The sequence below is a fragment of the Somniosus microcephalus genome, chromosome 4, assembly GCF_052327205.1.
Source record: "Somniosus microcephalus isolate GS21.2 chromosome 4, FLI_Smic_1.0, whole genome shotgun sequence".
Taxonomy (NCBI): domain Eukaryota; kingdom Metazoa; phylum Chordata; class Chondrichthyes; order Squaliformes; family Somniosidae; genus Somniosus; species Somniosus microcephalus.
Genome location: NC_140990.1, coordinates 248,477,369 through 248,503,310, shown reverse-complemented (window position 1 = coordinate 248,503,310; position 25,942 = coordinate 248,477,369). Strand labels below are relative to the sequence as shown.

The 25,942-nt window shown below is 46.0% G+C and overlaps 1 protein-coding gene across 1 annotated transcript in view; it reads right to left on the bottom strand.

Moving 5' to 3' along the window:
* cirsr (corepressor of RBPJ and splicing regulator) overlaps positions 1–25,942 on the bottom strand; it is a 101,040-nt gene that overhangs the window by 30,209 nt on the left and 44,889 nt on the right. The window contains exon 7 of the mRNA XM_085986159.1: positions 6,578–6,684. Coding sequence (XP_085842285.1) covers positions 6,578–6,684 — 107 coding nt within the window. The remainder of the gene's footprint in view (positions 1–6,577; positions 6,685–25,942) is intronic.

Here is a 25,942-nt window from a genome sequence, read left to right as displayed (position 1 = left end):
TACTAACCAGGATCAGTTTAAGTTTTGCAAAGATTGTGTGGTGAAAATTGCAGAGGCAAGTACAGGACAAGTTTATTTACAGTAAGAATTGTAAAGCTCCCTTGTATGAGGTAGTTGTTGTACTCAGTCCATCTTACAAAAACTGCAGTTTTATCTGCTGGACAGATAAGCTGTACTGACTGCTACAGTCCTATCTGAACCCTGTTCAACAACTCACCAGCAGTTTCCTCAGTAGTGTTTGAAAGATGGACTAAGTACAGCACGTGCCTCATATAAGGGAGCATTACAGTTCTTACTGTAAATAACTTAGAGCATGTTTGGTAGAAAGCCCAATGTACAATCAACACACCAGCTACAGAGGGTTTCATACCACGTTGAATGGGCTAGGCTTGTGCACAAGTAGTCCAATCAGATTGACATGACCACAGACACATGCCTCCCCTGTGGAGAGTTTCCAAGTAACAACAACATGAATAACTTTGATTGTAATAACAACAGAAAACGCTGGAAAAACTCAGCAGGCCAGGCAGCATCCAGTTTGTTGCAGCAGGTGCCAGGACAGTGGCTCAAGGATGGGATTTTTTTTGTTGCTTTGCAGGGCTGATTGATGAAACTCCCTTTCACAGCAGGGTTCCCGTGTGAGGAATGAACCAAAGCTATATTAAAGAGCCTCACAATTCCTCACCAAAGCATCCACATGGTCTACAGTATAGCAGTCAAGGCTCAACCAAAACTCTTGGGTCTTAAAGGCAGTTGATCTTTTGTCCCTATAGGGGATTTGATAGGCATGCCTAGGTAATCAACAGAAATCAAAATTATAAAAACCTGCTGCTGTCTCCCTCTACCATAGCCACCTAGTGGCTCCCCAACATCACAGGGGGATTTATGTAGGGAACTGCATCTGATCGCTCCATAAATAGTGGTAACATACTTCATCAGAAAAGTGGGCTGTAGAAACCGTAAGAGAGATCTATATGCTTTCTCCTTTATGATTCAGCAAATAGGTTTCTTGCAAAGGTCCAGAGGTTGCAGACATGAGACATACTGTAAAAGGATGACAAACTTCTGTTGGCCAGGACTTTCAAAGAAGTTCCCTGCATCCAGGAAAACTCAGAATTAGTTTCCACTATGTAGCTGTCCCAAAAAGCAAAAAACAGTTTCAGGCTATCCCTAGACCTATTGGCTTTCAACACCTTTAGGCTCACAGGAAGTTCAAGGCAGTCACTTATGTTGCAGATCATCCACATGAGTAGCTGGAATCAACTTGTACACCATGTATTTACGCGCAGAGATCAAGGAACTCAGTGGGAAGTAATCAAAGAAGTATTTGGTACAATACAAAACCAGTACATACACCTAAAAGACAAAAGCTCCACTTGCGCAGTTAAGGAGCATGGTCCACAAAATGTATCCAGCTAAAAGAAAAGGCTTACACAAATTCAAGGAGAAGTGAAAATCTAGCAGACTGGGATAGCTATAAAAAAAACAAGCGATACAAAGAAAAGTAATAAAAAGGTGCAAAAAGGAGTATGAACAAAAACTTGAAAGAGATACCAAAACTAATAGTAAAGGTTTTATAAATATATTGAAGAGGTGGGATGCGGGCCCATTAAAGACAGATGCAGGTGATACTACAATGGATAATAAGGATATGGCATACTTGTTAAATTAAAACTTTGTAACCATTTACAAAGTAGAAGAGGACAAAATAAAAGGGAACCTAAAAATAAGTTGAGGGAGGAACTTACTGGATTTAATATAGGTAAAAATATGGTAATGGTGAAAATAATGGCCCTAGAATTTACCAGAGCAGGGCATCTCACAATGTGCCTGGTTAGTTAGACTTTTTCTTGTACCCTTTAGCGCAATTTTTTTTGCCCTGCAAGTTGTTAGAAGTGTGAGCTGATAATGGGGGCAACAGGGCATCTGGGACCTTGGTGAACAACAGAGCCAACAGTGTAAGCTCCTTAACCACTAAGATTTAAGGATTGAGAAAGAAACAGAGGAAGGGCTGAGAAGGAGGGTGAATTAGAGCGGATGAATTAAATGCCAAATCAGGTATAGAAAGAGATATAAAGAGTGGGAAAGAGAGATTGGATTAAGAGGGTACTTATGCTATTAATTACAAGACTTAACTTTCTGTGACAAGTTTAATGGGCAATTAACGTGCAAATGCAGCAGCTTCATGAAACTCGTGGGGAGGTTAATTGCGAGATCCCCTTTTCGCAAAGCTAATGGCGGAGCAACGCAAATCGTCAAGCAACTTCTGGTGATTCGCAGTTCAGGGGGTATCTCTTCCTCACCACAGCTGGCTGATTTGCACGTTAATAATGGCGTGCAATGTCCACACACCAGTATTTTTCAGCAAATTCCGGACCCAATGGAGCAGATAGACAGATCTGCAGGACCTGATGGTTTCCACCCTAGGGTATTAAAAGAAACAGGTAGGGAAATTGCAGATGTGTTTTGTCATAATTTTTTTAAAGCGCTCTAGATTCAGGAATTGTCTCCTTGGATTGGACAATTACAAATGTCACTCCATTATTTAAGACAGAAGGGAGGGAGAAAACAGGTAACTACAGACGCGGCATTTTAACATCAGTTCTTATGGAAGTTACTGGAATCGATCAGCAGGGACAGAATGACTGTGCATTTGAGCAAGTATGAGCTGATCAAAGATTCAGCATGGATTTGTTAAGGGTTGGTCATGTCTGACTAATTTAGTTGAATTTTTTGAGAAGATCACTAACAAGGTAGGCATGGGAGTGTCTACGGATGTTGTCAATATGGACCGCCAGAAGGCATTTGATAAAGTTCTGCATGAGAGATTATTAGCAAGACTGAGAGTGCATGGAATGGGAGGTATCCTTTTCACATGAGTTGAAATTGGTTGGAAGGTAGGAAACAGAGAGTAGGGATAAAGGTAATGTACTCTGATTGGCAGAATGTGACAAGTGCCGTTCCCCAGGATCTGTACTGGGGCCTCAGCTTTTCACCATATACATCAATGACTTGGATGAAGGAATAGAGAGTTGTATATCCAAGTTTGTAGATGATGCTAAGTTAGGAGGAACAGTAAATTACGAAGGGACATAGACTGATTAAGTGAGTGGACGCAATGGTGGCAGATAAGAGTTCAATAAGGGGAAATGTGAGGTAATCAACTTTGGAACCAAGAAAGACAAATCAAAATATTTTCTAAAAACTGTGGAGGAGCAATGGGATTTGCATGCCCAGTTACACAAATCACTAAAAGCTAGTGCACACAGGTACTAAAAAGACTAATGGAATGTTTGACCTTTATCTCAGTTCTGATGAAAGGTCATCGACCAGAAACGTTAACTCGGTTTCTCGCTCCACAGATGCTGCCTGACCTGCTGAGTATTTCCAGCATTTTCTGTTATTATTTCAGATTTTCAGCATCCACAGTATTTTGCTTTTGTTTATCTCAAGAGGGTTAGAATATGGATTATTGCAATTAGTTCTTGGTATCACACCTCAGGAAGGGCCAGAAACTGCGATCGGAGGCATATCTCCAGAGTACACCTTTGACCTGCGAAACATTTATGAAAGTACCTCCTGGTGCCCAGGCTGTGAAAGGTTGAGGTCTCAGGTCTAGAGGCGGAGGGCAGCGGAATGGCCCACGGATCCCAGGGACGCAGGCAGTTCAGAAGCATACCTGGGATCACATGGGCCCGGTCCACCAATCAATAAGCAGAATTCCATTTCAATCATTTATAAAGGGAATCCCCTAATTATATGCAATGGAATCCTGAAATCTAATAATTATACAATTTACAGAAATGGAATTTTATTCATAAGTACCTTCGTGCACCAACCTCAATAAAAATTAAATTTTTTGATAATTTTATACATCATTAAAACTGTAATCCGGGCCAATATTTGCATAAACTTATTTAATAAAGTGTGTGTGCATAATTTTGGATATGAAAATGTTTAATTTAAGCCTTCGATATCCCTTACGCAGATGCAAACAGGCCCTACACCTGCTTGCATCAACCGTAAGTCCTACATAGGCAATTGCTGGCTAGTCACTGGGCAAATAGCCCAACTCTGCGCCAGCGATTGCTTTTTCAGGCGTACGTTGACAAGCTGTAAGCTCTGGATTTCGCGCATGCAGAAATCCAGAACTTGCAGGGCATTTCAGAGGGAATACAACGGCGTACTCCGAGAGTATGCCGTCACAGACACCGCAATTTCAAGGACAATATATTGGCCTTAGAAGGAGTACTGTGCAGGATTACCAGAATGATTCTGGGCTTAAAGGGTTAAATTATAAGCACAGGTTGCATAAACTTGGGTTGTATTCCCTTGAGTTTAGAAGGTTGAGGGGTGATCTAATTGAGGCTTTAAAATGATAAAAGGATTCAACAGAGTAGATACAGAGAAGCGATTTCCTCTGGTGGGGCACAATCTTATTAGAGCTAGGCCTTTCGGGAGCGAAATCAGGAAGCACTTTTTGGCAAAGTAGTGGAAATATGGAATTTTCTCCCACCAAAGACTGTGAAAGCTGGGTCAATTGAAATTTAAGGCTGAGACTGGCAGATTTTTTATTAGGTAAGGGTATCAAGGGATATGGATCGAAGGCAGGTAAATAGAGTTGAGGTACAAATTAGCCATGATCTAATTGAATGGCGGGACAGGCTTGAGCAGCTGAATGGCCTACTCCTGTTTCTATGTAGAAAGCACCTTTAGATCAACACAGGTGAAGTGACTACCAGTACTACATGGTACAATTTGGCCTGACATCAACCCCCAGATTTGCACCAATAGCCAAGATAGCAGCTTCCTGAGGCAAATATTTCACACATATGTGGCTAATCCTAGCATCCTTGGTGGAATCACTGGGAAAAGGGATTCTCTGCTCAGCAACCTAGGAAATCTCAGTTGCAGCCCATACAGATCCTTTGTGAGGCAGCTAGCCTGGTTCTGAGCAGCAGCTGGTGTAGTAATTCTTCCAGTAAGAGTGGGCTTCATGCCAGAAGCTCAACATCACCTGGATCTATCACATCAGTCATCAATAGTCTGCTATGCATGGCTGCTCAAATGTACCATGCATTTGAAGCTTTCTCACATAGCAATCTTGAATATCCTCACAAAACAACAGAAAATGCTGGAAACACTCAGCAGGTCAGGCAGCATCGAGAAGAGAGAAACAGAGTCAACGTTTTGGGTCGAACCCTTCATCAGAACCGAAACGTTGTCTGTTTCTCTCTCCTCAATGCTGCCTGACCTGCTGAGTGTTTCCAGCATTTCCGGTTGTTATTTCAGATTTCCAGCATCAGCAGTATTTTGCTATTGAACATCCTCACCACTGCTTCAGGAAATTAATGCAGACTGAGTATTATCTGATGCTCTCCCATGAAGATGATAGGATAACAACACTCAGGCAGAGCTGTGATTGCAACTTTTACCCTCCAGGACTGACAAGGCGCCGATGTAAATGGAGCATGGTACCCCTCCCAAAATTAATGTCACAGCCAGCTCAAGGCACTGTGGATGGCTCTCAACTGTTTGCAAACAAGCTGCAGGATAGTGAAATGACATTATGGACCATCAATCTTATAATGGTCTGATAAATAAACAAGCAACACTTTCCTTGCTCCTCTGTATTGGCACATATTAGTTTTGACACCTGCACAGGCCCAGAGGTTGTCGGTCCAACACTTGGCAGAAGTGCAGAATTAGATGGTGGGTGTCCACAGCTGGGACCAAGTTCTACTGCATGAATGTGTGTTTCATTGACATCCAGGCCACTTTTCAAAATAGGGTTACCCGAATTAGACTAAATGATTGTTTTTCAGAATGGAGGCTCTGAGCATTCTGTTCCAAGCTTAGGAACCTCAGAACATTGGCTGCAATCCTTTGGTTTCCTAGAAGAAGAGATTTGTTAGAAACCTTTCTGTTACCTCTTCATAGCTCAATGTCATCTCCAGGATTCAGGGGGCAGAAAATGGGAGGGAACTGACATATCAATTATAGCATTTATTCACAGTTATAAGCAAGAAGAGGATGCAGCAACAACACAGGTAATCTAAATAAGTGAGCACAAAGTGCTCTACCCAGAGAAATAAGAAATAGCAAGAAGAGTTCCACGATGGAGAGAAAACAAGTAGTGAAACAAGTGAATAACATCACAACTAGGATCTAGTTGCAGATAAGCTATTATTCAAGAACAGGCAATGGTATTAAATAAATTTCCTACATCCAGCCACATAAGTAGTAAAGCAGATTTTGTTATTTTTGTACTTATAAGATATATGTATATATAACACAAAAATAGCTAAATTACAGACAATCCTGCAGTTTTGCAATTTAAAAGCAACAGGGAGGAGACAACATTAAAGAACAATGGTCACCAAATGAATTTCTGGGTTTTAAAATCTAAGCAATGAAAAAGTTGCTTCATGAAATGTCTTAGCATTTAAGTAGTTAACTTCACTTTATCATAACTTCTATCAAACGTGTTGTTACCTCAGTAAAATTGTGTTTAAAATTTTAAGAACAGCAGTGCCTAATTTCATTATTCAACGTTAGTTTCAGAAATACAGAATACCTGTGAAGGGTCATTTGGAGTTGTATTTCTCCCCAATACACTTTGTTTCAGTGCAAATCCACTGTTTCTCATCTCTGCCATCAGCTCTGAGGGGTGCATTGATGGACCTGTTTAAAAACAGTATACTTTTCAATGCTGATCAACATTTGCCTATATTTAGTTTTTATTTCACAATGGGAATCTACTTGCTGCTTTGTAAAAAAAAAAGCTCAGATAAATCAATTCAATGATCTTCTGCTGTGCAAATGATTAGATATTATTCTATAAAAACAGCTGCTACAAGGCAAAGAATACCAACTAACTGCATTTATCTGCAACACAGCAGGAACACATACTGCAAAACTTTCAACTATTAGGAGCATTATACTGGTTTGGGGGGGGGGGGTTCATTAAATTGTAGCAAGTCGTAATAGAACACAAACATTTCTCATTAACAAAAGTATTTTTTTTAATCTTGCAAAATTATTAAACGAACAAAACAAGCAAGTTGAACATGCAGGTGCAGTATCCATTTACTAACAACAACTTGCATTTATATAACCCCTATAATGTAAAACATATCCCAAGGCACTTCACAAATGGAAATGTATGGGCAAATGGTTACCAAACCGCAGAGGGAGATATTAGGTGGGGTGACCGAAGTTTGATTAAAAACCTTCTCAACTCCCATCTTTACAAAGGAGGAGAGGCAAGTGGAGAAGTGAAAGGGAGGGAATTCCAGAAGGGCTAAGGCAGCTTAAGGCTTGGCTGTTAATAGTAGGGGTAGGGTGTTTGGGTAAGAGTATTGAATTAATTGAGTCTGGCGGTAACAAAAACATGGAAAATTGTTTCAGCAAAAAAGCACCCGTGTTAGGATTGGAAGTGGGCAATCTTATGCAGAAAGAAATGGGCAGTTTTTGTGATGAGTAGGATGTTGAGTTTGAAGATCAACTCTAGGTTACAAAGATCATCAAGGTTGTGCATGGTCTGGTTCAGCCTGACCAAGTGCCCAAGGGGCTGAAAATGAAGGCTTCGGTTTTCTTGACATTCATTTGGAGCAAGTTGTGAATCATCCAGAACTTGGTGTCAGACAGCAGAGTGATAGATGTGGGATCAGTATAGAAGCTAAGAGCTGGAACTGGGTGTTGTCAGCATACATATGGAAACTGACTCCGTGCCTGTGGATGATGGCACTGGGGAGCAGCATGCAGATAAGGAAGAGGACATGTACAAAGGATAGATCCTTTCCAGACTCTGGAGTTCACAGTACGGGAGTGAAAGAAAAGAAAGACTTGCATTTATATAGCACCTTTCACAACCACCGGACGTCCCAAAGCGTTTTACAGCCAATGAAGTACTTTATGAAGTGCAGTGACTGTTGTAATGTAGGAAACATTGAGTGGGAAAATAAGCTGTTCCTTGAGGACATAATTTCACCACGATTAAGCAAAACAGTAGAAAAGAACTGGCAATATTAAGATAAAAATCAGAGTAAAACACTGTGGCCGTGAAATTCGGCATCTTAGCGCTGGTAGTTAAGGCTGGATTTGTAAAAAAAAAGACGTCCACCTTGCCTCCGCCCACATCCGGTATGGCCCGCCATCTTGGTGAGGGCGATAGTGTGGGCGGAATGCGCGTGCGCTGACAGTATGCAGAGTAGGCTGATCGTGAAGTCACTCAGCGTGTATAGCCGATTTGACACACGACCTGCCATTTTGGACACTGCCGCTCCATTTGCCCTCCCTTAACCCGCACAGCTGAACGTGTTCAGCTGCACGAGGGACCCCCGACCAGCACTATTTAAAGGGATACAACCAACTTGCAAGCAAGTTGATTATTTCTCTTGTACTGGCTCTTGCAGAGTTTGTATGAATACTGGGTTGCTAGAAGACATTTATAAAGTTGTTAAGAAAATAAGAATTAGGAACAGGAGTAGGCCAAAGGGCCCCTTGAGCCTGCTCCGCCATTCAAGAAGATCATGGCTGATCTTCAATCACAACTCCACTATCCCGCTCGATTTCCATATCCCTTGATTCCCCTAGAGTCCAAAAATGATCTAACGCAGCCTTGAATATTCTCAACGATTCAGCATCCATAGCCCTTTGGGGTAGAGAATTCCAAAGATTCACAACCCTCCAGTGAAGAAATTCCTCCTCATCTCAGTCTTAAATGGCCAACCACTTATCCTGACACTATGCCCCCGAGTTCTAGACTCTCCAGCCAGGTGAAACAATGGACTGGATTTTGTCAATGGGGAGCTTTTGGAGGCGGGACTCCCACTTGTTGGGTTTTAGTCCCGCCTCCATCGACTTGTGGCCAACCCACGCTATTTTCCCTTGACTGACCTTGTTAAGCCCGCTCAGTGGGCTTAGCAGGCCAATTAAGGGAAAGCCAGTTACAGGTGACGTCAGCGAGTGCCGTTTCATCTGTCAAGAGCTTTTGACAGATGAAATGTCATCGTTTGACAGCTCTGTGAAGCGGTCAAACACTGACAATCTGTCTTCTAAGTTGTGTCTTTACTCAAGACTCAATTAGAAAGCTTTCCTGAGCAGAAAGCAGAAGGCTGCAGCTTTTGACAGTTCAGCGGCCATTCTGCTTTCTGTGCCGGTGAGCTGAGGGACTCCCGAGACCTGAAGGGAGGAAGCCTACAGGAAGAAGTAAAAGGTAAGTAAAACTTATTAAAACACTTTACACACACCTCACACACTTACCTCTGCACACATTACTCACCTGCACACCGGACATCTCGGCCCCTCCGACCCCCGCAGACCGATGGCCCGCCTCGCTGACCCTGGCGAGGTTCGGAGCCGTCGGGAAGTCCACACTTCAGGGCTCAAAATAGGGATTAGCCAAAAAACTGCCTGTTAACTACCTGTTAACAGGCAGGTAATTGGCATTAACCCCCTGGCGCAGGTCGGCTACCCGCCTTCTGGCAAGATGGCATGGAAGCGGGTTGGGCACCCGCCCCCAAATTCTGCCATTTTCCCGGCAGTCCCACCATCAAACCCGCCTCCCCAGGGCTGGCAAAATCCAGCCCAATGTCTCTGCATCTACCCTGTCAATCCCCCTCAAGATTCTTATGTGTTTCAATGAGATCATCTCTCATTCTTCTAAACTCCATAGAGTATAGGCCCAATCTACTCAATCTCTCTTCATAGCACAACCCTTCTATCCCAGGAATCAATCCAGTGAACCTTCGCTGCACCGCCTCTAAGGCAAGTATATCCTTCCTTAGATAAGGAGACCAAAACTGTGCACAGTACTCCAGGTTTGGTCTCACCAAAGCCCTATACAACTGTAGCAAGACTTCCTTACTATTGTACTCCACCCCCCTTGTAATAAAGGCCAACATGCCATTTGCCTTCCAAATTGCTTGCTGTACCTGCATGCTAACTCTTCCTGTTTCCTGTACGAGGACACCTAAATCGTTCCGAACACCAACATGTAATAGTTTCTCACCATTTAAAAAATATTGTTTTTCTATTCTTCTTACCAAAGTAAATAACCTCATATTTCTCCACATTATACTCCATCTACTACCTTATTTCCTACTCACTTAACCTGCCTATATCCCTTTGCGGGCGCTTTGTGTGTTCCTCACAGCTTCCTTTCCCACCTAGCTTTGTATCATCAGCAAACTTTAAAAAAAATTCATTTATGAGATGTGGGCTTCGCTGGCAAGGTCGGCATTTATTGCCCATCCCTAATTGCCCTTGAGAAGGTGGTGGTGAGCCGCCTTCTTGAACCGCTGCAGTCTGTGTGGTGAAGGTACTCCCACAGTGCTGTTAGGCAGGGAGTTCCAGGATTTTGGCCCAGCGATGATAAAGGATCAGCGATATATTTCCAAGTCAGGATGGTGTGTGACTTGGAGGTGGTGGAGTTCCCATGCGCCTGCTGCCCTTGTCCTTCTAGGTGGAAGAGGTCGCAGGTTTGGGAAGTGCTGCCGAAGAAGCCTTGGTGAGTTGCTGCAGTGCATCTTGTAGATGGTACACACTGCAGCCACGGTACGCTGGTGGTGGAGGGAGTGAATGTTTAAGGTGGTGGATGGGGTGCCAATCAAGTGGGCTGCCTTGTCCTGGATGGTGTCAAGCTTCTTGAGTGTTGTTGGAGCTCTTTTAGAACTCTAGGATGTAGGCCATAAGGTCCAAGGGATTAGTCCCATTAGTTTTTAAAGTACTTTTTCTCTACTGATCTTAATTACTTTTAAGTTCCTCATTCTCATTAGCCCCTTGGTACCCCACTACTTTTGGTATGCTTTGTGTCTTCTACTGTGAAGACAGATACAAAATATTTGTTTAAAGTCTCTGCCATTTCCTTATTCCCCCTGTCTCAGCCTCTAAGGGACTAACGCTTACTTTTGCTGCTCTCTTCCTTTTTACATACTTGTAGAAGCTCTTACAATCTGTTTTTATATTTTTAGCTAGTTTCTCATTCTATTTTCTTCCTTTTTATCAATTTTATGGTCATCCTTTGCTGGTTTCTAGAGCTCTCCCAATCCTCAGGCTTAGTACTAATCTTCACAACATTGTAACCACCTTCTTTTAATCCAATACTATCCGTTAAAGGCGCTACATAAATGCAAGTCTTTCTTTCTCAATATGAAATTCAACCATATTATGATCACTCATCCCCAGAGAATCTTTTACTGTTAGATTACAAACGAACCCTGTCTCATTACACAATACAAGGTCTAAAATAGCCTGTTCCCTGGTTGGTTCCACAATGTATTGTTCCATGAAAATGTCTCAAATGCATTCCATGAACTCGTCCTCTAGACTACCTTTGCCAATTTGATTTGCCCAGTGTATATGAAGATTAAAGTTCCCCACAATTATTGCATTACCTTTGTTACAAGTTCCTATTATTTCTTGATTAATACTCTGTCCAATGGTGTAACTACGGTTAGGGTGCTACTCCCACCAGTTTTACCCCTTGTTATTTCTTATCTCTACCCATACTGATTCTACTTCCTGATCTTCCGAGCCAAGATCCTTTCTCACTACCTTCCTTATGTCATCCTTTATTATCAGGGCTACCACCCCGCCTTTTCCATTGGCCTAGTCTTTTCGAAACATCAAGTACCCTGGAATATTTAGTTCCAAACCTTGGTCACCTTACAACTACGTCTATGTAATGGCTATTCAATCAAAGTGTGCAGGGAGTGCTGCTGGATGTTGTGAAGATGTTGGCTGCTACTGGAAGGCCTCGGAGTACACCACTTGCTCCAAGTCACGCGGGCTCTACTTGCAGTCCCCCTCGCGTTGCAGCATGACTGGGAGATAGAGCAGAGACAGCAAAGAAGACAAGCGGCTCGCAGAGGGAGAAGGGCTCTTGGTAGCGGCCTTATCCACCTAGGCTCTTCAGGAAGCATTTCTACTACCTGCACTTAAGCCAGAAGCAGGGTGTTCAGCGGCTCCGCTTCACCAAGGAGGTGGTCACAGAACTCTGCCACCTTTTGGAACCAGACCTGGAGCTTCAGAGCAGGGTGACGACCTCTGCCAGTAGCCCTCAAGGTGACCGTGGCCCTGAATTTTTTTACCAGTGGATCTTTCCAGGCTGGAATATGTGACATAGCAAACATCTCGCAGTTCGCCGTCCATCACTGCATCCGGGAAGTCACAGAGGCTCTGTACTTTAGGAGAAGGGAATTCATTGTCTTTGCTCTAAACAGAGAGAAACAGAAGGAACGTGCACATGGCTTTGTCAGGATATAGGGCTTCCTCATGGTGCAGGGCGTCATCAACTGTACACATGTGGCTTTGTGGATGCCATGGGGAGATGTTCCGTAACCGCAAAGGGTACCACTCACTCAATGTACAGTTGGTGTGCGACCACGCCCAGCACGTCATGATGGTGAATGCCCGCTATCCTGGCAGCAGTCATGATGCCTTCATCCAGCGCCAGTCTACTGTGCCAGCAAACTTCCATCCACCACGTTGAACCTGAGGGTGGCTGCTAGGCAATAAGGGCTATCCGCTCTACATCCGGCTGATTGACTCCCCTGTGCAACCCTACTTGTGGCCAGCAATCATATAATGACAGCCACGAGGAACGTCATCGAGCAGACCATCGGGATGCTCAAGCAACAGTTCCGCTGTCTTGAATGCTTGGGAGGAGAGCTCCAGTATTCGCTGGAGCGGGTGTCCCAATTCATGGTGGTCTGCTGCATCCTCCACAACTTGGCCTTAATGAGGGTGCAGCCTTCATCACCACTGGTTCCACGACCACCTTAGGAGAAGGAGGAAGAGGCAGCCTGCAAATCCCTGTTCCAGACAGGCTGTCCATGAGCGCAACATCAGACTCCGGTTCCCCTGAATGAAACTCCAGACCCCCATTGCTCAACATTTCCTCACCTTACCATGCCTCTGTCACAGAACATCACAGCATCCTCTTGGCCACAATGTTGAAATGAAAGCCACCACCAATTCAAACATTCCAAACATAATTTGGTTCCAAAACTACATAACATAATTCCAAAACTACATAACAGTCAACTAATCACCCTTGTGCATTCCCTTAGTGTCTGTCTGACATGTGACTTTGCCTATCCTAGGGCTCCTTTGACATTTCAACGCCTCTCACCCCCGCAGACCCACTGCTCGCCACGCTGACCCTGGCGAGGTTCGCAGGCAGTTAATTGGCTCTAATCCCTTTCCCGCCTCGAGGAGACGGGTCCCTGTGCGACTCGGGGACCTGCCTCCCGGGAAGATGGCACAGAGGCGGGTTGGGAGTGGGGTCGGTACCCGCTCCTAGTTTCTGCCATTTTCCCGGCAATCTCGCCTCCATAGGGATGGGAAAATTCCCCCCGTAGAGTCTAAAGATGAGGGTCTAGCTGGGATGGTTGGCTGAAGAAGATTAACCAAATAGTGTGGATGAGGCCTTGCAGGAATTTGAAAATGAAGATCTTGAAGTCAATTCACTGGGGCACAGAGAGCCAGAGGAGCTGGACGAGAATAGATGTGCAGGACTTGTGTGGGAACAAACTAAGAAATAGGGTGAGACTCCCAAATCTAGAGCCTCCTGGATGTCAAGGTGTATACAGGGTAGGATAAGGAAAAAAAGGGAAGCTTTTGTCAGATACCGAGAGCTCAATACTGCAGAAATCCTAGGAGTATAGAAAGAGCAGGGTGAAATTAAAAAGGAAATTTTGAAAGCAAAGAGGGCATGAAAAAATATTGGCAAGTAAAATCAAGGAATTCCCAAATATATGTTATAAAAAACATAAAGAGCAGGAGGATAACTGAGGAAAGAGTAGGGCCTATTAGAGACCAAAAAGGTAACCTGTGTGTGGAGGCGGAAGACGTGGGTATGGTTCTTAATGAATACTTTGCGCCTGTCTTCACAAATGGGGGGGACGAAGCAGATATTGTAGTTAAAAAGAGGAAGGGGGAAAAATTCAGTCGATTCGCGCTAAAAGTAGTGCTAACAGGGCACAAAGCAACTAATGCCTGGGCGCGGCGCCGCCAACGCCTCCTGCGAAATTCAGCGGGAGGTTAGCGACGGCGGTAACAGTTAGCGCCCCATGGCACTGTGCCACCGGCGATGATGTCATTGCCGTGCGCAGCACCCCGCTTGCGATCTTTGGTAGCGCCCCCTGACTTACTACCGTACGCTATGTCCGACAGGGTCAAGGAGGCCTACCTGTGGTTGGGGTGGCACAAATTAAAGGGGAGGTGCCGGGCGGCCATTTTTGTTGCAGGCCGCCTGCCAGCACCTGTTCCCGTTGCTGTCCCCGGCCTTCTGTGCAGCCCCTCCCGCGGGGTGCCGGCTGCGCTCCGTGAGCCCGGCACTTCCCTTGAGCGCTGGGCTCTTTTAATAAGGGGAAGAAGGCCTGCAGTACCGCGGCACGTAGCGTCGTGATAATTCACTCGCAGCGCAGGGAGGTGGGGCGCTTTCAGTAGCGCTACCAGTGAATTTCGGGCGTGGGGGTGCTAATTTATTCGACGCACTAAAAGTAGCGCCCCGGCAAAGTTAGCGCCCCAAAGGGGGCGCGACACAATTTTTTCCCCAAAGACTCTGAAATATTAGATGAGATAAACATAGTGAGAGAGGAAATATTAAGGGTTTTAGCATCTTTTAAAAGTAGATAAATTGCCAGGCCCGGATGAAATGTATCCCAGGCTGTTAAGAGAAGCAAGGGACGAAATAGCGGAGGCTCTGACCATCATTTTCCAATTCTCTCTCGCTACAGTCATGGTGCCGGAGGACTGTTAACGTTGTACCATTGTTTAAGAAGGGAGAAAGGGATAGACCAAATAATTACAGCCCAGATAGCCTAACCTCAGTGGTGGGCAAATTATTGGAAAAAATTCTGGAGGAACTGTATTAATTGTCATTTTGAAAGGCACAGATTAATCAAGGAAAGTCAGTATGGATTTGTTAAGGGAAGGTTGTGAATGACTAATTTGATTGAATTTTTTGAGGAGGTAACAAGGAGGGTTGATGAGGGTAGCACATTTGATGTAGTCTACATGGATTTTAGCAAGGCTTTTGACAAGGTCCCATATGGTAGGCTGTTCAGAAAAGTAAAAACCCATGGGATCCAAGTGAAAGGTCATAGACTTAGGTAGCAGTGGGGAAATTAAAAACCAGAGCATGTCAGGAAGGGGCAGAAGGTATGGAGTAAAAGGTAAAGTAATAAAAAGGGCAAAAGCAGGAACTAAGTGTCACAAAACATCTTTGAAAGTTCTCTATCTGAATGCACGTAGCATTCGTAACAAAATAGACGAGTTAATGGCGCAAATAACTACATATGGGTATGATCTTGTGGCCATTACAGAAACATGGCTGCAGGGTGACAATGCCTGGGAATTAAACATACCAGGTTATTTAACGATCAGGAAGGACAGGCAGGAAGGAAGGGGAGGTGGGGTGGCTATGTTAATAAAGGAAGGAATCACTGTAATACAGAGAAATGATATTGGGTCAAAAGATCAGGATAATGAAACAGTTTGGGTGGAGGTAAGGAATAATAAGGGGAAAAAAACACTAGTGAGCGTAGTCTATAGGCCTCCGAACAGTGGCAACTCTGTTGGACGGAGTATCAATCAGGAAATAGTTGAGGCTTGTAATAAGGGAACATCTATAATTATGGGGGATTTTAACTATCATATTAATTGGACAAATCAAATTGGGCAGGGCTGCCTTGAGGATGAGTTCATTGAGTGTATTAGGGATGGGTTTCTTGAGCAGTATGTAACTGAACCGACCAGGGGGCAAGCAACCTTGGATCTGGTCCTGAGTAACGAGACAGGATTAATTAAAAATGTCCTAGTAAAGGATCCCCTTGGAATGAGTGACCATAACATGGTTGAATTCCATATTCAATTAGAGGGTGAGAAGGTTGGATCTCAAACAAGCGTGCTAAGCTTGAATAAAGGAGACTATGAAGGTATGAGAGCGGAATTGAGTAGAGTGGATTGGGAAAATAGATTAAAGGGTAAGACGATACATGATCAGTGGTGTACATTTAAGGAGTTATTTTACAACTTCCAAAAAATATATATTCCACTGAGAAGAAAAGGGTGTAAAAGAAAAGTCAGCCATCCGTGGCTAAGTAAAGAAATTAAGGATAGTATTCGACTAAAAACAAGGGCATATAAGGTAGCCAAATCTAGTGGGAGGATAGAGGATTGGGAAAACTTTAAAAGACAACAAAAAATAACAAAAAGATTGATTAAGGGAAGATAGATTATGAAAGTAAATTAGCAAAAAATATAAAAACAGATAGTAAGAGTTTTTATAGTTATATAAAAAGAAAAAGGGTGGCTAAAGTAAATGTTGGTCCCTTAGAGGATCAGACTGGGAAATTAATGGTGGGAAATATGGAGATGGCAAAAACACTGAATGAATATTTTATATCAGTCTTTACAGTAGAAGACACTAAGGATATCCCAACACTGGACAAACAGGGGGCTAAAGGGGGGGAGGAGCTAAACATGATCAAAATCACTAAGGAATTGGTACTCGGTAAAATAATGGGACTCAAGGCAGATAAATCACCTGGACCTGATGGCTTAAATCCTAGGGTCTTGAGGGAAGTGGCGGTAGGGATTGTGGATGCATTGGTAATAATTTTCCAAAACTCCCTGGACTCGGCAAAGGTCCCGGCAGACTGGAAAACTGCTAATGTAACACCCTTATTTAAAAAGGGCAGTAGACAGAAGGCTGGAAACTATAGACCGGTTAGCCTAACATCTGTGGTAGGTAAAATTTTGGAGTCCATTATTAAGGAGACAGTAACAGGACATTTGGATAATCATAATTTAATAGGACAAAGTCAGCATGGTTTTATGAAGGGGAAGTCATGTTTGACAAATTTGCTGGAGTTCTTTGAGGAAGTAACATATAGGGTGGATAAAGGGGAACCAGTGGACGTAGTGTATTTAGACTTCCAAAAGGCATTTGACAAGGTGCCACACAAAAGATTATTGCTTAAGATAAAAAATCACAGGATTGGGGGTAATATTCTGGCATGGCTAGAGGATTGGCTATCTAACAGAAGGCAGAGAGTTGGGATAAATGGTTCATTCTCAGACTGACAATCAGTAACTAGTGGTGTTCCGCAGGGGTCAGTGCTGGGTCCCCAACTCTTTACAATCTATATTAACGATTTGGAGGAGGGGAACGAGTGTAACATATCAAAGTTTGCAGATGATACTAAGATGGGAGGGAAAGTAGTGAGTGAGGAGGACATAAAAAACCTGCAAGGGGACATAGACAGGCTAAGTAAGTGGGCAGAGATTTGGCAGATAGAATACAATACTGGAAAGTGTGAGGTTATGCACTTTGGCAGGAAAGATTGTAGAGCAAGTTATTATCTTAATGGCAAGAAACTGGAAAGTACTGAAGTACAAAGGGATCTGGGGGTCCTGGTGCATGAAACTCAAAAGGTTAGTATGCAGGTGCAACAAGTGATTAAGAAGGCCAATGGAATGTTGGCATTCATTGCTAGGGGGATAGAATATAAAAATAGGGAGGTATTGCTTCAGTTGTACAAGGTATTGGTGAGACCGCACCTGGAATACTGCGTACAGTTTTGGTGTCCATACTTAAGAAAGGACATACTTGCTCTCGAGTCAGTACAAAGAAGGTTCACTCGGTTAGTCCCGGGGATGAGGGGATGGACATATGAGGAGAGGTTGAGTAGATTGGGACTCTACTCATTGGAGTTCAGAAGAATGAGAGGCAATCTTATTGAAACATATAAGATTGTGAAGGGGTTGGATCGGGTGGATGCGGGGAAGATGTTCCCGATGATGGGTGAAACTAGAACTAGGGGGCATAGTCTTAGAATAAGGGGCTGCTCTTTCAAAACTGAGATGAGGAGGAACTACTTCACTCAGAGGGTGGTAGGTCCATGAATATGCTGCCCCAAAAAGCTGTAGAAGCTACATCATTACATAAATTTAAAACAGAAATAGACAGTTTCCTAGGAGTAAAGGGAATTAAGGGTTACGGGGAGCGGGCAGGAATTTGGACATGAGTCTAGGTTCGGATCGGTCATGGCCCTGTGGGTAGCGGAGCGGGCCCAGGGGCCGTGTAGCCTGATCCTGCTCCTATTTCATGTGTCTAATTCTGTTAGATTCAGGAGATGGTTCTGTGATAGTGGATTGGCGGTTAGGATCAGATCAGCCATGATCTTATTGAATGGCGGAGCAGGCTCGAGGGGCCGATTGGCCTACTCCTGCTCCTATTTCTTATGTTCTTAAAGTGACAAGTTGGATCCAAAATTGGCTCAGTGGCAGGAAGTAAAAGGTAATGGTCAACAGTAGTTTTTGTGACTGGAAGGCTGTTTCAAGGGCTCTGTACTAGGTCTTTTTGTGATATAGATCAATAATTTAGACTTCAATGTAGGGGGCATGATTAAGAAGTTTGCGGATGATACAAAAACTGGCCGTGTGGTTGAAAGTGAAGAAGAAAGCTTCAGGAAGATAGTGATGGACTGGTCAGGTGGGCAGAAAAGTGGCAAACAGAATTCAATCTGGAGAAGTGTGATGTAATGCATTTGGGGAGGACTAACAAGGCAAGGGAATACACAATAAATGGTAGGATACTGAGAAGTGTAGAATAACAGAGGGACCTTGGAGTGCATGTCAACAGATCCCTGAAGGTAGCAGGACAGGTAGATAAGGTGGTTAAGAAAGCTTACGGGATGTTTTCCTTTATTAGCCGAGGCATAGAATATAAGAGCAAGGAGGTTATGCTTGAACTCTATAAAACACTAGTTAGACCACAGCTAGAGTACTGCGTACAGTTCTAGTCATCACATTACAGGAAAGATGTGATTGCACTTGAGAGGGTACAGAGGAGATTTATGAGGATGTTGCCAGTACTGGAGAATTTTAGCTGTGAAGAAAGATTGGATAGGCTGGGGTTGTTTTCTTTGGAACAGAGGAGGCGGAGGGGAGATTTAATTGAGGTGTATAAAATTATGAGGGGCCTAGATAGAGTGGACAGGAAGCAGCCATTTCCCTTAGCAGAGAGGTCAATAACCAGGGGCATAGATTTAAAGTAGAAGGATTAGAGGGGAGTGGAGGAGAATTTTTTTTACCCAGAGGGTGGTGGGGGTCTGGAATGCACTACCATAAAGAGTGGTAGAGGCAAAAACCCTCATCGCATTTAAAAAGTACTTAGAAGTGCCATAACCTACACGGCTACAGACCAAGAGCTGGAAAGTGAGATTCGGCTGGATAGTTCTTTTTCGGCCATGCAGACACGATGGGCCAAACGGCCTCCTTTTGTGCCGTAAACTTCTATGATTCGATGATTCTATATAGTGGTTTGTTGGGACAGATTGGAGTATAGAAAATCAAGTGAGCAGTACCACAAAGGTGGACTGTGGAGGGACACTGGAAGGAAAATTGAGTGGTCATCTGGGTTATGGGTGGTACAGAGGTCGAGTAAAACAAAGATGGACAGCACACCATGGTTAAAATCATATAAATGTAATTGATGAACTTAACTAGGACGTTCTCCGTGCAGTGTGATGGTTGGAAATCAAATGGGAGACACTCAAACGGAATGGTGGAAGAGAGGTATATGTAGCTAAGTGCCTACAATATGTTCATGTATCTTAGAAAGAAAAAGCAAGTTACAGACTGGTTGTTTTGAGAGGCTAGAGGGGTCAAGGTTGTTTTTTTTTAAAAAAAGGGAGTGATAATGGTGGTGTTAAAACAGGGCTGACCAATTTGTTAGCCACTAGTTACACGTGGCTAATTGGGAATCCAGATGTGGCTAATTATATTTTTGATTAGTAAATAAAAAATGAGTAATAGACACTGTTGATGGCCGGCCTCATCTTCCACCCTCCATAAACTTAAACACATCCAAAACTTTGCTGCCCCATCCTAACTCGCACCAAGTCCCATTCACCCCTGTGCTCGCTGGCCTAAATTGGCATCTTGTCCGGCAATGACTCGATTTTAAAATTCTCATCCTTTTTTTCCAAATTCCTCCATGGCCTCGCCCCTCCCGATCTCTGTAAACTTCTCCTACAACCCTCCCTGATCTCTGTGCTCCTCCAATTTTGGTCTCTTGCGCATCCCGTTATTTTAAATCACTTCAACATTGGCGGCTGTTCCATCAGCAGCCTGGGCTCCAGGCTCTGGAAATCCCCCCGCTAGCCTCTCCGCCTCTCCCTCCTTCTTTAAGACGCTCTTTAAAACCTACCTCTTTGACCAAGTTTTTGGTCACCTGTTCTAATATCTCCTTATGTGGCTCGGTGTCAGATTTTGTTTGGTTAACACTCCTGTGAAGCACCTTGGGACGTTTTACTACGTTAAAGGCAGTATGTGATCTCAATATGTATATTTGAACTGCGTATACATGTGTATTTTAACCGGTGTGTGTATACTTGTTGGTAAAATTAAAAGCAGAGTGTGCGAGTGTTTTTTGATCAGTGTGTGTGCTTTACTCCCCATTTACATTCCCATGTGGTACCTCTCCATCAGATTGTCCTAGCCAATATTTATCTCTCAATCAACATCACTAAAAAACAGATTATCTGGTCCTAATCACATTGCTGTTTGCGGGATCTTGCTGTGTGCAAATTGGCTGCCACATTTCCTACATTATAACAGTGACTACACTTCAAAAAGTACCTCCGTAAAGCGCTTTGGGAAGTCCGGTGACGTGAAAGGCGCTATATAAATGCAAGTCTTTCTTTCTCCATCATATTCTGCTAGACGCAAAGCTGGCAAATTGGGCAGCAGTTTCCAAGATCCATGAAAAAGTGCGTCCCCGCTGCCACTGGGACAAGGTAATTTGCCTCTTTAATATCTTGAAGTGCAGCATTTATACCACCAGCCGCACTTATATAATGCTGAAGTGCCTGAAATGTTCCGAAAAGACTTCATTAATCCGAATACGGTTCTTCCTCCCCACTCCAGGATTCAACATCAGCTTTTCGGAGCAATACCCTTGAAACGCTCAGACCCATATTCTCTTCTTATATGCCCAAATATTTAGGAGACAGGTCTGCATGGCATAGATGGTTAGCATGCTGCCTTTTTTTGTTCTGGGACCCGAGTTAGAATCCAGGTTCATAAATGGGATTAAAACCTTCCATCACTATGAGGAGCCCAAGAGAAACCAGCATGGGTAGGTAGCATTTAACCCAATTCCTAAACGGCCTAGGTTCACAGGACAAATACACCAATATAATTTGAAACTGGTAATTTTATTCACAGAGGCTAAAAGGGTGGTTGGCATGGAAACAAAATTGACACACTAGTGCAGTAGGTAGCATTTTTCATAAGTGAAGACACAGACACATTGCTTAGGTAGTGTAAAGCTTTGCATCTATAATTGATACTGACACTATGTGCCAAATGTCAAATGTGTTTCATTCCCCAGTATTGACATTCATCATGATGACCACAAAATAAAATCGTTTCCAATTAAAGCTTCGGGATCAGGCATAACATATCCGATACAATAATTGTGCTGTATGCTCCTGTAGAACCATCAAAAGACAACTTTTGAACTTGGAATTTCACTTGTGAAAAATTCTTCTCTCTACTCCATGCCGCGGATCCTCTTCTCTTGTTTCTACCTCAAAGCTTTCCGAGTTTATTCTGCTGCCCCACCCTGACTCCATGCCTCCGATAGGTGACTGCCATGGTTGGTAGCACTCTCGCCTCTGAATCAGAAGGTTGTGGTTCAAGTCCCACTCCAGAGACGTGAGCACATAAAGCTAGGCCGACACTGTCGGAGGTGGCGTCTTTCGGATGAGACATTAAACCGAGGCCCCGTCTGCTCTCGAAGGTGGACGTAAAAGATCCCATGGCACTATTTCGAAGAGGAGCTTGATAGTTATCCCCGGTGTCCTGGTCAATATTTATCCCTCACACAACATCTTATCTGGTCATTATCACATTGCTTTTTGAAGGAGCTTGCTGTGTGCAAATTGGCTGCTGTTTTTCCTACATTACAACAGTGACTACACTTCAAAAGTACTTCATTGGATGTAAAGAGTTTTGGGACGTGCGGAGGTCACCTTTCCTTCTTTTATTGTTGATGCACCATGCTTCTGAATTTTTCCTTCCTGCGGTCTAATAAAGTTTTCAGCTCTTCAATGCACATGAATTCCATTCCAATTGCTCAATTACCTCTATATTAAATACCATGGCCTAGAATTTCAGTATAGCCAGTTTTGGGGCGCTAACGTTAGCGCCCGCCCGGAGTTAGCGCCCGCCCCAAAGTTGCGCCCCGTTGCCGGAAATTCAGTGGCTTCGCCCTAAGAGGTTGGTGGAGCGCTAAAAGAGGCGTTCCACTACTATCTTTAGGCGCTAAGCCGGCGGTGCAGAGGGATAGCGCCGAGGCGGGGCGCAGCGCGGGTGCGGTCATTTTTTGATTGACAGCAGACCCCGTGGCGCCGACCAGCTCTTAAAGGGGGAAGGGACGATTTGGTCTGCTGCCACGCCCTGCACACTGCCGCTTGGAAAATAGGCCTCAACACTGCTGCTCAGCCCCAGGGAGTCATGGCAACGCCAGAGAAGGCCCGTGAGCGTGCCCTGCGCTTCTCAGAGGGTGATCTGGAAATAATGGTCACAGCTCTGGAGCAGAGGCGCAGGATCTTGTTCCCAGAGAGTGGGAGGAATCTGAACCACCACGATTACACCAGAGCCTGGAAGCAGATCGCCCACAGGGTGACGTTCACCGGCGATGCCCCCAGGACCCACAAACAATGTCGTAAAAAATACAACGACCTGACCAGGATTGTCAGGGTGAGTACCCTTTCCAATCTCCTCCTCATTCTTGCATGTACACCTGACATGATGGGCAAAGGGAGCTGAAAGTCCTAATGGCCAGCCCTCAGCCAGCAGCATTGGGACAGTCATGAGCATCAATTGCCCAATCTGCACTCTACACTCTGGCCAAGCTATTCCACCATGGGAGGCAGTGCACACTACATCAGGGCTACACTCTGGCCAAGCTATTCCACCATGGGAGGCAGTGCACACTACATCCGGGCTACACTGCGCACTTACAGCCCGCCCTTTCTCTTGCAGGCTAAAGTTGCCTATAATCGCCAGGCCCGTGCCAGGGCCAGGGGAGGCCGCGCCAAGCTGCAGAAGCTCACTCGCCTGGAGGAGCGCGTGTGTGTGCTTATGGGAGCCCGGCTGATCGTGCACACAGCGTGCGGAGTAGCCGACCCTCCACTGCCCGGCAATGGTAAGGACCTCGCCTTTTGGCCCTCTCGCGTCGCACTTGCGCATCCGAGCTACCTCCTTTGCCACTGTCCCACCAATGCGCTGAATGCCACCAGTCCTAACTCCCTCGCTGACGCCGTCTCCTCACTCTGAAGCTACTCTTGTGCATTCCTGCTTTCAGCTGGTGACGCCCAGGACCCTGAAGCTGCCAGTGACAGCCCCTCCGAGCGGGAGGAGGAGGAGCAAGCCGGGCCATCGGGGGAACACTCAGGTCCCGCAGGAGAGGACGAAATGCTTGACACGTCCTCACTGGACGAGTGCCTGGACGAACTGTCGCAGGGGAATGCAGCTTCTGGGACCAGTGGCGTCCAGCCACCCAGGAGCCGTGCGCGTGGCCCGCGGCCTTCCCCCCAAAGGGGGGGAAGGATCAGAGGGGAGTGCTGTTGATCGGCACACTCGCCGCCACCAACGTGGCAAGGTTCCTCTCGTTCGGTCCCCTCCTCCCCAGCGGGAGAGTCGCGACTCCAGTCCGGACACCTTCACGTCGGAGGAGGCGCGGAAGCTCGATAAGATGGCCGAGGATTCGGACCGGCGCCACACGGAGCTCATGAGCGTGGTGGGGCGCATGCCTGAGGCCATCGAGTCGCTGGCGACCAGTGTGCGCGAGTTCGGGGCATCAACTGCCGCGGGTGGCCGCATGCTGACTGATGCCGTCAAGACGCTGGCGGGTGTGATGCGGGCGCACAGCAGGACAACAGGGGCACTCACTGCTGCCACACGCGCTGTCTCAGGCAGGCATCGCCAGGGCAGACGCCGCGCTGGAGCATCCCAGCGAGCCGCCCCTCGGCCGATTGTTGCGGATCCTGCAGTGCGGGCCCGGCCGAGTGCCAGCGCGCCACAGCACCAGCCAGCGCATCCCAGACGCCAGCTGGCCCACATTGCGCCATCCGTCGCCGCCATTCCCCCACTGGGGCGTCAAGGGCAAGCGGCTGGAGCTGATGTTGGCCAGGCTCAGGTGCGCCACTCAGCAGACGGCCCCTCGAGGCCCAAAGGCCGTGTAGGCCGCCCCCCAGCGGTATCTGGCGGAAGGACATCTGAGCCTCAGGCGCCTTCCCCCAGCCTCGCAGCAGCCACTGGGCAGAGCTTGTGAAGGAGCAGCAGGCCGGGCAGGGGAGGCAAAAGGATGGGCAAGGTCTCGCCCTCACGGGCCACTCAGTAGAGGGTGTGGCCAGCTTTCGTTTTATATGGCGGTGGCCATCTTTCTTTTGCCCATGGTTGTTTGGTTCGAGGGCTTTTTTTTTGCGTTAGGCCGAGGTTGAGGCCCGGTTTGAACAAATGTGGAGTGACTCCTCCCCAGTTTGTGGGAGTGAGTCGTTTGTTGGCCTTTTTGTGGGGCCCGTTTATTGTTTTTGGGGATTCATGTGGGAAGGGGTTTTCATTTTTGTGTAATAAAAAATTATCTTTATTCATGCAGTCTCCATGGTTGTTCTTCTTAGTGTTTGTTGGCTTCGCCGGCTGAGGGCTTGCGGAGCGGCTGCATTCATCTTCCCTCATGGCCCCAAGGCATTCCCTGACAGGGGGCTTAGAAGTACCGTGTAATAAGGTGGCGTCGCGCGGCCCTTGGCCCTGGTCGCTCCCTCCTGGGAACGTACTCCTGCTCCTCCTCCTCCTCCTCATGTGGTGCTGCTCCAACGTCAGGTGGCAGTGCCTGAGTCCTGCGGATAGCCAGGTTGTGTAGTATGCAGCAAACTACCACAAATTGGGAGACCCGGTCCGGCGAATACTGGAGAGCTCCTCCGGAGCGATCAAGGCAGCGGAACCGCTGCTTGAGGACCCCAATAGTTTGCTCGATGATGTTGCGGGTGGTTTGATGGCTCTCGTTGTAGGCCTCTTCAGCAGCGGTCCTGGGCGCGCGGAGCGGGGTCATGAGCCAGGTACACAAAGGATAGCCTTTGTCCCCGAGTAGCCATCCTCTTGGGGGAGTCTGTGCCTCGAACATGTCATGCACAGTACTCTGCCGCAGGATAAAGGCATCGTGGCTGCTGCCTGGGAAGCTGGCATTGACAGCCATGATGCGCTGCTTGTGGGTCACACACCAGCTGCACATTCAGAGAATGGTAGCCCTTCCTGTTGCGATACTGCTCGCCATGCTCCAGAGGGGCCCGCAAAGCCACATGCGTACAGTCAATGGCGCCCTGCACCAAGGGGAAGTCCCCGAGTCTGGCAAATCCCAATGCGCGCTGATGCTGGCTCTCCAGGGCCATGGGGAAGGAGATGAATTGGCTTCTCCTTCTGAACAGTGCTTCGGTCACCTGGCGGATGCAGCGATGCGCGCCGTACTGGGAGATGTTTGCTATGTCCCCAGCAGCGGATTGGAAGGAGCCGGTGGCATAGAAGTTCAATGCCACCGTCACCTTCACTTCCACCAACAGAGACGTCCTGCACCCGAGCTTTGGCCGCAGATCTCTGCGAAGCAGGTGGCAGATCTCTGCAATCACCTCCTTTCGGAATCGGAGCCTTCTAACACATCGCAAGGCACTCATGTTTAGGTAGGAGCGCTGCTGGCGGTATAGCCTGACTGGGTAAGGCCTACGTGGCCGACGCCTGTAGCCCCCTCTGCCTCTAGCCAGGGCTGCCCCTCTCACAATGCGTCTGCGAGCCCTACGGACATGGCGCTGCAGCTCCGCGTTGGCACCCCATGCAACCCCCATCAAATCCTGGCAAACAGTCA